Below are 12908 nucleotides of genomic sequence, written 5' to 3'. Positions count from 1 at the left end.
AACCTGAAAGACGACAATACAACACTTACTATCGCAGCACTTTCAATAGTTTATTTTACAGACTTATAATATGCTGTTGTTCTATTGGAATTTTCATTCCAAAATGGCCACCGCGCCATCTAGTGGCTGTTTCCCAAATCGCACTAGAGTGTCGCCTCTTGGTGATTCTATGCTATTTGGTCCCATTCATGAATTCTCTCACAAGGCATAATGGGATAGCGCTGCATGCATGGGATGTGCAATTCACTCGCCGGAAGTAGGTCATCTTGGTACTTCTCGCAAACTGATTTTCGAATTCTGACATACTACTCAGCTCGCATACTGATTTTAGCGTTCTAGTATAAAAGTATGCGGTTTTGGACGCAGCCTTTGTTCTTGTAATATAAAATTGGCGCTTCCTGTTTGCTTTCCACGCCCTCTCCAGCTGTCAGTGCTATGACAGCAAACAGAAATGGTGATGAGGAGGAGTCTGTTAGGTCAGTGTTTCCCAACCCTGTTCCTGAAGGCACACCAACAGTACACATTTTCAACCTCTCCCTAATCAAACACACCTGAATCAACATATCATAATATCAGAAGAGACTCCAGCACCTGAAGTTAATGGGTCAGAAAAGGGAGACATCCAAAATATGTACTGTTGATGTGCCTCCAGGAACAGGGTTGGGAAACACTGTGTTAGGTTGTAATAATTCTCCCTAAACCCTTTTCCTCATCTTTCTGAATGAAATGCTGACTTTACTACATCTAATTCACTCGCAGTAGGCAAAGCAAAGCACACCCACTGTCTGCTCATTTAACATTCCGTTTTTTCTAGGAACGCGTCACAATACGGAGAAAAAAATAGGTGGCAACTTCCAGTTTATGCAGATTTTAAATAATTAGATTGCAATAATCTGTAATAAAGTGTAAGGTTGATCTAATTTCTTATCAAAATGATTGACAGGTTATCCCCCCCCCCCCCCCCCCCCCCCCCGCCCCCCTCCCCACACACTAGGATACTTCACACTAGCAGTGGTCTTACCTGTTCTTGAGGTGCTGGACGCTGCCCAGACAGCGAAACCTGCCGTTCACCATGATGGCCATTCTGGTGCACAGAGCTTCACACTCCTCCATGCTGAGAGAGAGAACAGAACACAGGTCAGTTTGAGGAAAACTGCTACTGACACATAGTGACAGCTGCAAGTCTAAGCTAAGCTGAAATAATTAGTGAGGAAAATGTCATCTCTGTGTGTTTTTGTGTTTTGACACTATGTTGTGTGTTTGCGTTTTCAGTGCTGCTGTTTAACAAAAGCTCAGTGCACTCATTTAAAACCGGATCATTCTGATTTTGTCACACGCTGTAAAAAAATGCTGTTTTCCACACAATTCCTTCATGTTGTCTCAACACAAATTAAGTTAACCTAAATGTTATTTTCCAAATTGCATTGAACATAAAACAATTAAGTTGATTGCAGAGAACTCAAGAATTGTGTTGTTTCAGCTCATTTTAAATAAATAGTTTGAACAAGCAGCAAAAATACTTTTTTGAGTGATATTAGTTCCTCTGTAACACTGTAAATGGTGTCAACATTTTTGTCCCACAGACAGAAGTATTAAATGACTGGCTGGAATTATTTTGTACCAGCCACAAAACTATATGTGCATTGTTGTAATACTATAGTAAATTCTGTAAATGGTTTATTTAAATCAAATTGTTGTTTAGGGATGTCACGGTGGCGCAGTGGGTAGCCCGGCCGGGTCAATTGGCATTTCTGTGTGGAGTTTGCATGTTCTCCCCGTGTCGGCGTGGGTTTCCTGTGAATTCTCCGGTTTCCCCGACAGTCCAGAGACATGCGCTATTGGTGAATTGTGTAAGCAAAATTGTCTGTAGTGTATGTGTGTGAATGTAAGAGTGTATGGGTGTTTCCCAATACTGGGTTACAGCTGGAAGGGCATTCGCTGCGTAATACATATGCTGGATAAGTTGGTGGTTCATTCCGCTGTGGCGAACCCCTGATTAATAAAGAGACTAAGCCGAAGAGAAAATGAATGAATGAATAATTATTGTTTATTATTATTAATGTTGTTATATGTGTGTGGATGTTTCCCAGAGATGGGTTGTGGCTGGAAGGGCATCCGCTGTATTTTACACACTGTATTTTCATAGTACTTCTTATTGATGATTTTAATAATAGTACTTATTTTTTTCTTAACTGGATTATTTCATTTTATTTATTAAATTAACTTAATAATATTAGAATTGTTAGAATTAATTTTGTAAAACACATTACTGGCCACCAGGTGATTGACATTGAGTGCTAATTTTAGTCCACTAGTGTTAGCATTTAGCATTAAATGCGTAAGCTTTAGTATTAATATTAGCATTAAGAGAAAGCCTGCTGGATATACCTGTGTGAAGTGAGCACAACGGATCGGCCTTCTTTGATGACGCTGTGAATGCAGTTCCACAGGGCTCGTCGTGCTTTGGGGTCCATTCCAGTGGTGGGCTCATCCTGCAAGCAAACAAAACACAGGAGGATTCAGCCACAGGTTAACAAGAAACACACTGACCAGCAACTTCAGTATGACAAACTCTAGGTATTCTGTATAATATTATAGAGTTGATCAAAATAAAGCAGGATTTCTTTGGCCTCCGTATGTTATTAATTATTGGGTCTAACTGAATTCTAATAGGCTTCATCCTGCAGTGAATAGACTCTCAAGGTATGCATCACACTCGCACATTGGTAAAACAACTATTACAGTATTACTGAAGATATTATTACAGCTTATTCTATAGGCTGTTCAATGATTGATCCTGATTGGCTGATGAAAATTCTAAGGTGTGCACCTATTTGCATCTAAAAGCGCAGACGGAGTAGCTCAAGGCAGGTCTTTACTGCATTACAGTTCCATATCACAACAATGAATGATTTCAGATTTCAGTCAAATTACTACAAGACCTACAAAAGCTTTGGATGAGGTGCTTAAAAAACTCCTCCCACACACAGCAACTGTTTGAGGACAAAGACCTGACAGATGTGTTACAATGCAACATCTTAACAATGACTTTAAGTGTGGTAGACATAGTGTAAGTCGAATAATTTGCTTTGCTGAATTATTATGTAATGGAGGCCAGCTAGTGAAGTGCTATGTAGGTAAACCTCACTCCTCTGATCTCAAAAGGTGCTTTAGCGACAGACGCTAGAGGCCATGGTCTTTAGCCTCCATGTTAGAGCAACTGACTCCCATGCAAAGAATCACCAGTTCAATCCCAGCTCAGACCAAGTTGGGTGCAGTAGGACTGGTGGGTTAAATGTGGGGGCTCGTCCGGGATGGGAGTGAGATTTAGCAGGGTGAGTGTAACAGAGGCCAGCTAGTGAAGTGCTATGCTGGTAAACCTCACTCCTCTGATCTCAAAAGGTGCTCTAGCGACAGATGCTAGAGGCCATGGTCTTTAGCCTCCTTGTTAGAACAACCAACTCTCATGCAAAGAATCGCCAGTTCAATCCCAGCTCAGACTGGGTTGGGTGCAGTAGGACTGGTGGGTTATATGTGGGGGCTCGTCCGGGATGGGAGTGAGGTTTAGCAGGGTGAGTGTAACAGAGGCCGACTAGTGAAGTGCTATGCAGGTAAACCTCACTCCTCTGATCTCAAAAGGTGCTCTAGCGACAGATGCTAGAGGCCATGGTCTTTAGCCTCCTTGTTAGAACAAACTACTCTCATGCAAAGAATCACCAGTTCGATCCCAGCTCAGAGCGGGTTGGGTGCAGTAGGACTGGTGGGTTACAATTACAAAATAATACACATTATTTTATGGCCCATAATCAATAATTCTTTGTATTTATTATATCACACACTTCTAGCTCATTCCCGTTGTTCTGTCTAAAACTGTCTGCTGTGTTTTGAATGAAATATCTCTATTCATATATTTTAGTTGGAATACTCCATTGATCCTCATTTGACACCCATATTTAAACTCATTGGCACTGCAGAAACGTAACAGTGGAGAGGGAACAAGCTCTTTGATTGTTGATTTATGATATAAAACAAACCACTATGAGGCCTTTCTGAAGGAAAAGGCTAAAAAGTTCAGGGTCATTCAGCTCTGGGGGTGTTATGAACCCCTTGTACAACCAGAACAAGAAACCCAGCTGACAGAATAACCAAACAGTGTTCATACGATCCAGACTTGTATTGTTTTTGTCAATTTCTTAGCAGACATTCACTTGAGGATGCACAAGGCTTTGAACCAGTTGTGTAAGTGTGTCTGTGTGTGTCATCTAATCTAATCTATACTAACTACACATACTTAAACTATGCAAATAACCTAAGTCAGATCATACAAGTATTTTTACATAAGACAGAACAATATTGTGAAAGCAGGTAAAGTTGAGGAAAACAAGTGCAACATGATTTGTGGTACATTCCTAAATAAAGAGTCCTTGTAAGGTGGAGTTTATGTGAAGTGTCTGGTGCATTTGGGGAGAAAGTGTTTCTGCAGGTGGTTTGTCAAGCCCACTCACCTGTGTGAAGCACAGACTTTTGACTTAGTTATAGTCTATTAAGGGGGTTTACAGGGTCCCACCTAATGTCCCTGTAATTCAAAATGCTTAAAAATCATACTTAACGGGGACATTTGACATTCGATATTTGCCAGTTTGGTTGAGTTTAGCGGTACAAATGACATTATTATTACAGTATAAATGACATTATGTTTGTGAAGTGTCCCAGTAAACCATGTATACATGTGTGTGTGAGTATATCCACTTACCAGGAAGACCACTGGTGGAGCTCCGATCAGTGATATGGCGGTGGACAGTTTGCGCATGTTTCCTCCACTGTAGCTTCCAGCATTTTTGTCCACGTACTTCACCAAACCTAATTTATGGATTCCCCACTCCGCCACCTGCAGGTACAAACACATTGCCTGTTTTATACACATTAAAAACATTGAAATCGCAATTAATATAAATTTTAAAGGCGACTTATTATGCAAAAATCACTTCTATAAGGGGTTTAAACACAGGTGTATGGCAACCGTCTGTGAATATAAGCAGCTTCTAATGGTTCAAATGTATTAATTTCATTTTTTTGTAACCACACATCATAAAAACACTGAAGAAACACTTTGATTGACATTCTCCCATTGTACGTGTCATCAGAGGGGGAAAGCCCCACCCATTAGTGTCGATCTCTCGCTCATTAGCATAGGACGCTAGTCTTGTTTTTGAATCTGCCACTATGCTGACACACAGGCATTTGTAGCTTTGCCCTCTTGGAAAAAAAGGGCTGGGAGCACAATCTCATTTGAATTTGACAATCATCAAAATGGCACAATTAAGGCCCAATCCCTATTCTACTCCTCAGCCCTTCCCCTTACCCCCTCATTTTTCACGTTCCCGTGAAGGGGTAGGGGTGTCTCAATTCTCTTTAGCTTGAAGCGTAGGGCTAAGGGCATGTGGTACACACCCCCTCAAACAAAGATTTTTTAGGACCACACTCGAAACCAAGGGGTAAGAAAATTTCCCAGAATACACCAGCCACAGCTGCACCCGGAAGTAAGGAGATCCACAAATGAGTATTTTTTGTCATTAATACGAATTTTTACAACAAACAAGCACATATTTTAATATATTCATAACCGCGTTCGTGTTTTACCGTCATGCTTTAAAAAAAAAAACGCTAAAATAAAAACCGCTAAATTTCGCGATATATAATCCATAATAATAACTCCTGTATAGCAGCTCGACATCTGTGCTCGAGTGTATCTGACACTCGAATACCCTGTCAGAAAAGACTAGTGACTGGGAATGAGCTTTTTACAGTGTCTGCTATAATGTTAATGTTGTTTTTAGTGTGTTTACATTGATGAATATGGCCACTGTGTTAAATGCACAGTGCAGTTACGATCTTATTGCCACATTAGATCGTCATGATAACATAATATATGCCTTTAGTGATTTTCTGAAGATAAATACCAATAAATAACACAACTGGAATAACTACAGCAGTTGTAATCGTCTGATCTCATATGAAGCAAGAGATCGCAATGACATGTGCAGGTGCTGTAGTGCTGTCTCAATTCTTAGGGGTACATTTTAAAGCAATTCCCCTTAACACTCGGTTTTAAGAGCCAAGGGGAAGGGGTAGGGGTACAAAAATAGAATTGGGATTGGGTCTAAGGCTTAAAGCCTATTAGGGGCAGTTTCAATGAGTTATAGAACATTATTTGTTGGGTATTTTGACGTGACTTCACGTACACATTCTAAGGACATCAGAGACTTATTTTACATCTTGTAAAAAGATCATAATAGGTCCCCTTTAAATCAACAAGTTAAAGGCTTAGCTTCATTTATCAAAGACTAGTAGTAATTTTTCAAATGAAGTGTTTTATGTAAAAATTTCACTCAATAATCCCAACTGTTTGTTAAGAAACCATTAACTTCTGAACCACCCTGATTGAGATTTTTAAATATTCAACATGCTGATGTGTGGGGGTAGCCCTGAGGACAAACTCATGTAAATTTGTAGATTGTCACGTAAAACAAAACAATGTCCAATCAAAAAGAGAGCTGACAGAAGAGAACAGCATATCAAACGCAGTCAGGACAGAGAATAGAGCGTCAGCAATTCCTTCCTGCCTATCGTCCGCCATGCCTATTCTCAAGTCTCGAGAGATTTTTTCTGAGATTTCCTGTGGTTACATTTCAAACTTTGGTTGAAAATCTTTTGGTTTGGTCTTTGTCACATGCCACACACTATAGTACACACTTTAGTAAAGTTTTTTTTTTTCTTCACTGTACTTAAGTGAAGTAAAAATACTAGGTTACTGACCACGGCATCAGTGTAGAATACACATTATATAATGGGTATATGAAAACGAACTTTTAATTTTCAGTTAGCCGGCCCTAGAGCTTCTGGTGAACTGTCTTACCATTACAAAATTGCTACATTTAAGATCTAATTTCTTTAAAAGTCATTGATTTTCACCGCTTTATAGATAAACAATATAAAGTGGGTCTCAGACTGGACAAGAAGCACTACATTAAATCCTATTTTACCCCGCCATGTCTTTAAAATATGAACATTTATTTTACCCCAGTATTTTCAATGGAGTTTCTGCGCTAGCCTGTTGCTACTGACAGTGCTTGGGTTTACACGGTTTTCATTTCGTTTTACGATTGATTAACTAAAGAATTGCTAAAGTCTATTTAACTGATTGTATTTTATTCCTTTACAACATTGATGCTGTAAAAGGAGCTTTATGGAATTGAAAATAGGCACAATAGCCTTTCACGTTGGCTGAAAAACACTAGTTGTGCATTTAGCCCATTGGGAAACACTTATTAGTAGTGACCCCTTTGGCCGCTAAGGGAACTGCAGACAGCATCTTACAGCTTGTAAAAACGTGACTATACAAGCAATGAGTTGCAGTCTGCAGTTCATTTTCTTTTTCTACCTACAGCCCCTTTAAAAAAATGTTTTATTCCAATATATTTGGACTCCAGGATACGAGCAGGACATATAAAAATCATATTCTATGAAATTATTCTGAAAGACTAAAAATGCATGTTAGTGTATAATCTCTACTCACCGCACAAACTTCGTTCTCAGGTACACCACGCAGGATGGCATAAAATTCCAGGTGTTCCCTTCCAGTTAGCAGATCATTGATGGCATCAAACTGAGGACAGTAGCCCATGTTCTGATGTACTTCATCAATTTCCCTAAGTATACTGCAAATAAGAAAGAGATCACAGCATTTTAACATGAACCTATAACCTATGCATCTGTTGTAAGAACTGCTTATGTCTGATCTTCTGTACCTTTTCCCAGATATGAACGCTTCTCCTTTGGTGACCACAGAATCTCCGGTCAGCATTTTAAAAGTGCTGGTCTTTCCAGCACCGTTGACACCAAGCAAACCGAAACACTGAAAGAAGGAAACAGATGTTTTACGGATTATGTGGAGAAGATTCATTGGGATCTGGCAGACTATGCATCCGATAACACTTTATTTAAGGCATATTCATAAGACTGCCATGAAACGTTTAAAGTCATGCCATGTCATGGATATTAATGCGATTTTATGCATGGTTATGACAACGCTCATTAAGTGTCATTCGTTCAGTTACGTCATTTTAAATGCAAAGATGACATTGTTTGATGCCTTTATGACAACTTGACTATACCAAGACAACACAACTTTGTCATAATCATGATTATCATGAGGTCATTATACACTGAACAATGCTCGGTTCCACACAATTCTTTTATCTTGTCCTAACACAAATGAATTACATAAACTGAAATGTTTTTACAAAGTGAAGTGGATTGAACACAGGGCCGGAGCAAGCTGAACTGCCGCTCTAGGCAAAGGACGATCACGCTAGCCTCAACCCGAAAGTGAAAACGAAAGTGACCCGTTAGCAAAGTGAGGACCAGGTGGTGTCGTGGATGAAATTGAAGTTTGAGGGGGAGGTGTCGCGGACGCCACCCTCTCTATTCTGCCGCCTTAGGCAGCCGCCTAGGTCGCCTTTATGGATGCGCCAGCCCTGATTGAACATAAAACAATTAAGTTGTCCCCAAAAAACTCAAGAATTGTGATGATTCAGCTCATGTTAAGTAAGTAGTTTGAGCTTAGTAGCAAAAATAAGTGTAACTGCGTCATGAATATTTTTCAGATTTTTGTGGGATCAACTGAATTTGTCGTTAAAATGACGCAGTAAAAATGTTTTATAAAAGCAACCACTAGCTGAGGACAAGAAAAATATCAATGCTATTAAAACACTGTTTTAAAATTCCTGAAATAATTATAATGGCCTAATGAAAATCATGTTTATGACAGATTTATGACAAGTGTGTTTCCTTGATAATATCAAGTTGTCATGACAAAGGCAAAGTTTAAATTTAAATCACATAACTGAGCCAATGACGCTTAGCGACAGTTTTCATAAGCATGCATAAAATCATACCTGCCAACATTCCTGTTTTTCCCAGGAGCCTCATGTATTTCAGACCAATCTCCTGCAACCATCCCGTTTTGTTATTTCTCCCTGAAAACTCCCGGAATTTCACACCAACCCCCTTTTTGGTACAGTCTGTAAAAACCCCCGGGTCGCCAACTTTGGTACAGTGCCCGATCGCAGCGGCCACCCAAAACTCGCTGCATCCTATCCCGTTTCTCAACAATGTTATTTAGAGACCTCACCCCCGAACACCCTCTCCCCCGGTTTCCCGGATTTTCAGAGACAAATGTTGGCAGGTATGCATAAAATGTTATTCGTATGATTATAAATGTTTTATGACAGTCTTATGCTGCGGTCACACTTTTTCAAGTGTGTTTGAGCATACACAATTTTGTCTGATGGTGCTGCGAAAAGGGCTGGGATAAAACAATGTGACACTAGCGATGTTTCCATCCATAGATGCAAATAAAATTAATGCGCAAAACTGGAATATCGCGTAAAAGACATGCAAAAAAAGCAGCGTTCCCATCCAATCCAAGAGAACAAAACCGTCACTTCCTGATTAACTAACGCCAAATATTAAAAGTGAAAATTTACTGAGGAAGGAGAAGCTGCGTGAAACTTTTCCTTATTTAATAAATTACTTTCACCCCAGAAGACAATGCCGACACACAATGAACGCATGGTGGAGTTTGAAGGTGTGAGATGCGGAGCACAGATGCTCTTGACAGTTCTGGAGGTAATTCATAATATAATAACACTAATACTGAAATGGTTACCGCATTTTAGAGGCCCAAAATAACATTTCAGATGCTTTACAATGTGCTAAGCCTGTTGATTTGTCTACTTACACAAATTTTCTCTTATAACAAAATCACATGACCTTTTTTTAATGCGCACTCTATAATTTGTTTGGTAAAAGTGTTTCCATCATAGTTTGAGCGCATATTTTCTAACGAATAAAACGTTTATCCTACCTTAGTTATGCGCATAAATTTTTTATGCGCATTTTCAAAATGTATGTGCATCTTGCGTTTCCGTCAACCATTTTTTTGCGCATATCCAAAATGTGCATAAAAAACGTGGGTTGAAACATAGCTACTGATTAAAAGGAACAGTTGCTCCATATGTTACATTTATGTACAGAGGGGTCATGTTTTAATCTTCCATTGGTCTCATGCATTCACTTGATGCAAAGTCTCAGAGTTCACCAGACTTGAACTTTCGAATGCAGCAACATGCAAAACTTGTCACATGGGTTTCCGGTCTGAATATGAATGGAAGTCAATGGGGCGAAAAACACCCCCTTCAGGTAAAATGATACCAGTAGGTGTCATCAATTACCTCTCCTGGAGGAATGCCAACACACAGACGATCCACTGCAGGCTTCTGCTTCCGCTTGTACACCTGTAAAAGTAGTAGATGACACAAAAAATGAAGGTTCCATTTACGTCACCGAATTCTAGATTCTTTGGTTGTTGTGTGTGATGATTATCTGACCTTAGTGAGCTGTCGAAGTTCGAGAATGTCTCCCTGTCCGGCTCCACTCATGATCCTCTGCCTCTCTCTGGCCACATCCTCATCTTCCTCTCCAATCGGACTCAATTTAGGACATAAAGACCTGAAGAGAAGAACCAAATCATCACTTTAGATCTTAGAGAAACTATGTTCATCCATAACTTCACTGCCAGTTCATTTGGCACTGGCAGTCCTTTCTGAATATCATGTTGTGATGATGCTTACTTAGGTTCAAAGAAGAATCTGTACTGGATGAAGACGGTGATGATGAAGAAAACCACTCCTTCCACAGCCATAGCAAAAAGATTCTTGCCCACCATGTCCCACTCCAGTGGAGAACGGAAACGGTTCTCACCTAATGTAAGGTACGAGAGGGTTTAGCATCTACTACATTTACCTCAGCGGTAATGAATTACTCAGTTAATACAGAGGACAGTGTACTTTTAAAGTATAAAACTTTTATAATTTATAATTAACATATTTAAATTTAAGAATGATAACTGTAACTGGAACACTGACAGGTTAATATTTCAATTAAATTACCTTAAACACATATTTATAAGATCTATCAGAAATTTATTTAAGCCACGGTAGAAAATCATTTTTGCATCTGGCAACTTCAAAAAGAATTGTGAAAAAATTAATTCTAGAATTGTGAAATATAAGCTTCAATTTGGAGTTAAACACACAATGCTATGTTTATATCTCACAATTCTGAGAAGAAATTATAGGAAAAGTGTCAAAAGAAGAGTTTTCCAGAAGTTGCCAAATACACAGTTGCAATTATTTTGAGAAAAATTGTCAGATGTTGACGATTAAGAAAAAAGTAGAGATTGCCATTTTTATAATAAGTTTCTAATTTATTTATATTGTATAATGAGTTTTATACACTCACCGGCCACTTTAATAGATACACCTGTCCAACTGCTTGTTAACACAAATTTCTAATCAGCCAATCACATGGCAGCAACTCAATGCATTTAGATCTGCTGCAGTTTAAACCGAGCATCAGAATGGAGAAGAAATGTGATTTAAGTGACTTTGAACATGGCATGGTTGTTGGTGCCAGACGGGCTGGTCTGAGCATTTCAGAAACTGCTGATCTACTGGGATTTTCACACACAGCCATCTCTAGGGTTTACAGAGAATGGTCCAATACAGAGAACATATCCAGTGGATGGCAGTTCTGTGGGTGCAAATGCCTTGTTGATGCCCGAGGTCAGAGAAGAATGGCCAGACTGGTTCCAGCTGATAGAAAGGCAACCGAAACTCAAATAACCACCCGTTACAACCGATACGATTCACATAGGCTCACCAAAATTGGACAATAGAAGATTGGAAAAACGTTGCCTGGTCTGATGAGTCTCGATTTTTGCTGCGACATTCGGATGGTAGGGTCAGAATTTGGCGTCAACAACATGAAAGCATGGATCCATCCTTACTTATATCAACGGTTCAGGCCGGTGGTGGTGTAATGGTGTGGAGGATGCTTTCTTGCCACACTTTGTGCCTATTAGTACCATTTGAGCATCGTGTCAACGCCACAGCATACCTAAGTATTGTTGCTGACCATGTCCATCCATAACCATGTCCATCCATGACCTCAGTGTATCCATCTTTTGATGGCTACTTCCAGTAGGATAACGCGCCATTTCATAAAGAGCGAATCATCTCAGACTGGTTTCAAATGTGCTCAAATGGCCTCCACAGTCACCAGATGTTAATCCAATAGTGCACCTTTGGGATTTGGTGGAACGGGAGATTCGCATCATGGATGTGGAGCCGACAAATCTGCATTAACTGTGATGCTATCATGTCAATATGGACCAAAATCTTTGAGGAATTTTTCCAGTACCTTGTTGAATCTATGCCATGAAGGATTCTGAGGGCAAAATTGGGTCCAACCTGGTACTAGTATAGTGTACCTAATAAAGTGGCTGGTGAGTGTAGGTAAATCAGCAAATCCTGAAGACATTTTTATTTTTGCAATTTGGGTATACAGTTATTCAGGCCAAAGCACTTAACATGCAAATACCAACTGCTAATAGCAAAGACAACAAATCCTTATTAAACAACTGTGTATGTTTTATAGAAAATTCATTGTGGAGCATTTTTATTCAAGTTAAGTCAAATTTCATATGTGTTCTTAAGCGTTTATATTCCTACATCCAGAAAAAAGCTGCACATAAATCAGAGCAAGCTGTTCTTACCAAATCTCTCCAGAGCGTCAGCCATGGCCTGATTCTTCACCATGTCGATGAGACCTCGGCCCAGGCAGAAATGGGGGAAGATGAGCAAAACATTCTTCAGGATGTCATTAATACCACCAATCTCCTGTATCAGAGGATGAGAGGCTTCAGAAATCATGATGTGCACTAGTGAATTAAATACCAATGCAATCCTGCCTTAGGATAGGAAAACAAACAACAGTGATTTCTT

The 12908-nt window shown here is 39.6% G+C and overlaps 1 protein-coding gene across 1 annotated transcript in view; it reads right to left on the bottom strand.

The window, feature by feature from the left end:
* The window catches only part of abca1b (ATP-binding cassette, sub-family A (ABC1), member 1B), an 84082-nt gene that overhangs the window by 5039 nt on the left and 66135 nt on the right, over positions 1 to 12908 (bottom strand). Inside the window, exons 37-45 of the mRNA XM_056472321.1 lie at positions 12680 to 12803; positions 10695 to 10824; positions 10452 to 10572; positions 10296 to 10358; positions 7809 to 7915; positions 7577 to 7718; positions 4754 to 4888; positions 2389 to 2492; positions 1022 to 1114 (exon numbers count right to left, since the gene is read on the bottom strand). Of these exons, the coding sequence (XP_056328296.1) occupies positions 1022 to 1114; positions 2389 to 2492; positions 4754 to 4888; positions 7577 to 7718; positions 7809 to 7915; positions 10296 to 10358; positions 10452 to 10572; positions 10695 to 10824; positions 12680 to 12803 (1019 nt within the window). The remainder of the gene's footprint in view (positions 1 to 1021; positions 1115 to 2388; positions 2493 to 4753; positions 4889 to 7576; positions 7719 to 7808; positions 7916 to 10295; positions 10359 to 10451; positions 10573 to 10694; positions 10825 to 12679; positions 12804 to 12908) is intronic.

The sequence above is a fragment of the Danio aesculapii genome, chromosome 14, assembly GCF_903798145.1.
Source record: "Danio aesculapii chromosome 14, fDanAes4.1, whole genome shotgun sequence".
Taxonomy (NCBI): Eukaryota; Metazoa; Chordata; class Actinopteri; order Cypriniformes; family Danionidae; genus Danio; species Danio aesculapii.
Note: the sequence above shows the minus strand (reverse complement) of the source record. Positions and strands in the feature narration are given on the sequence as shown.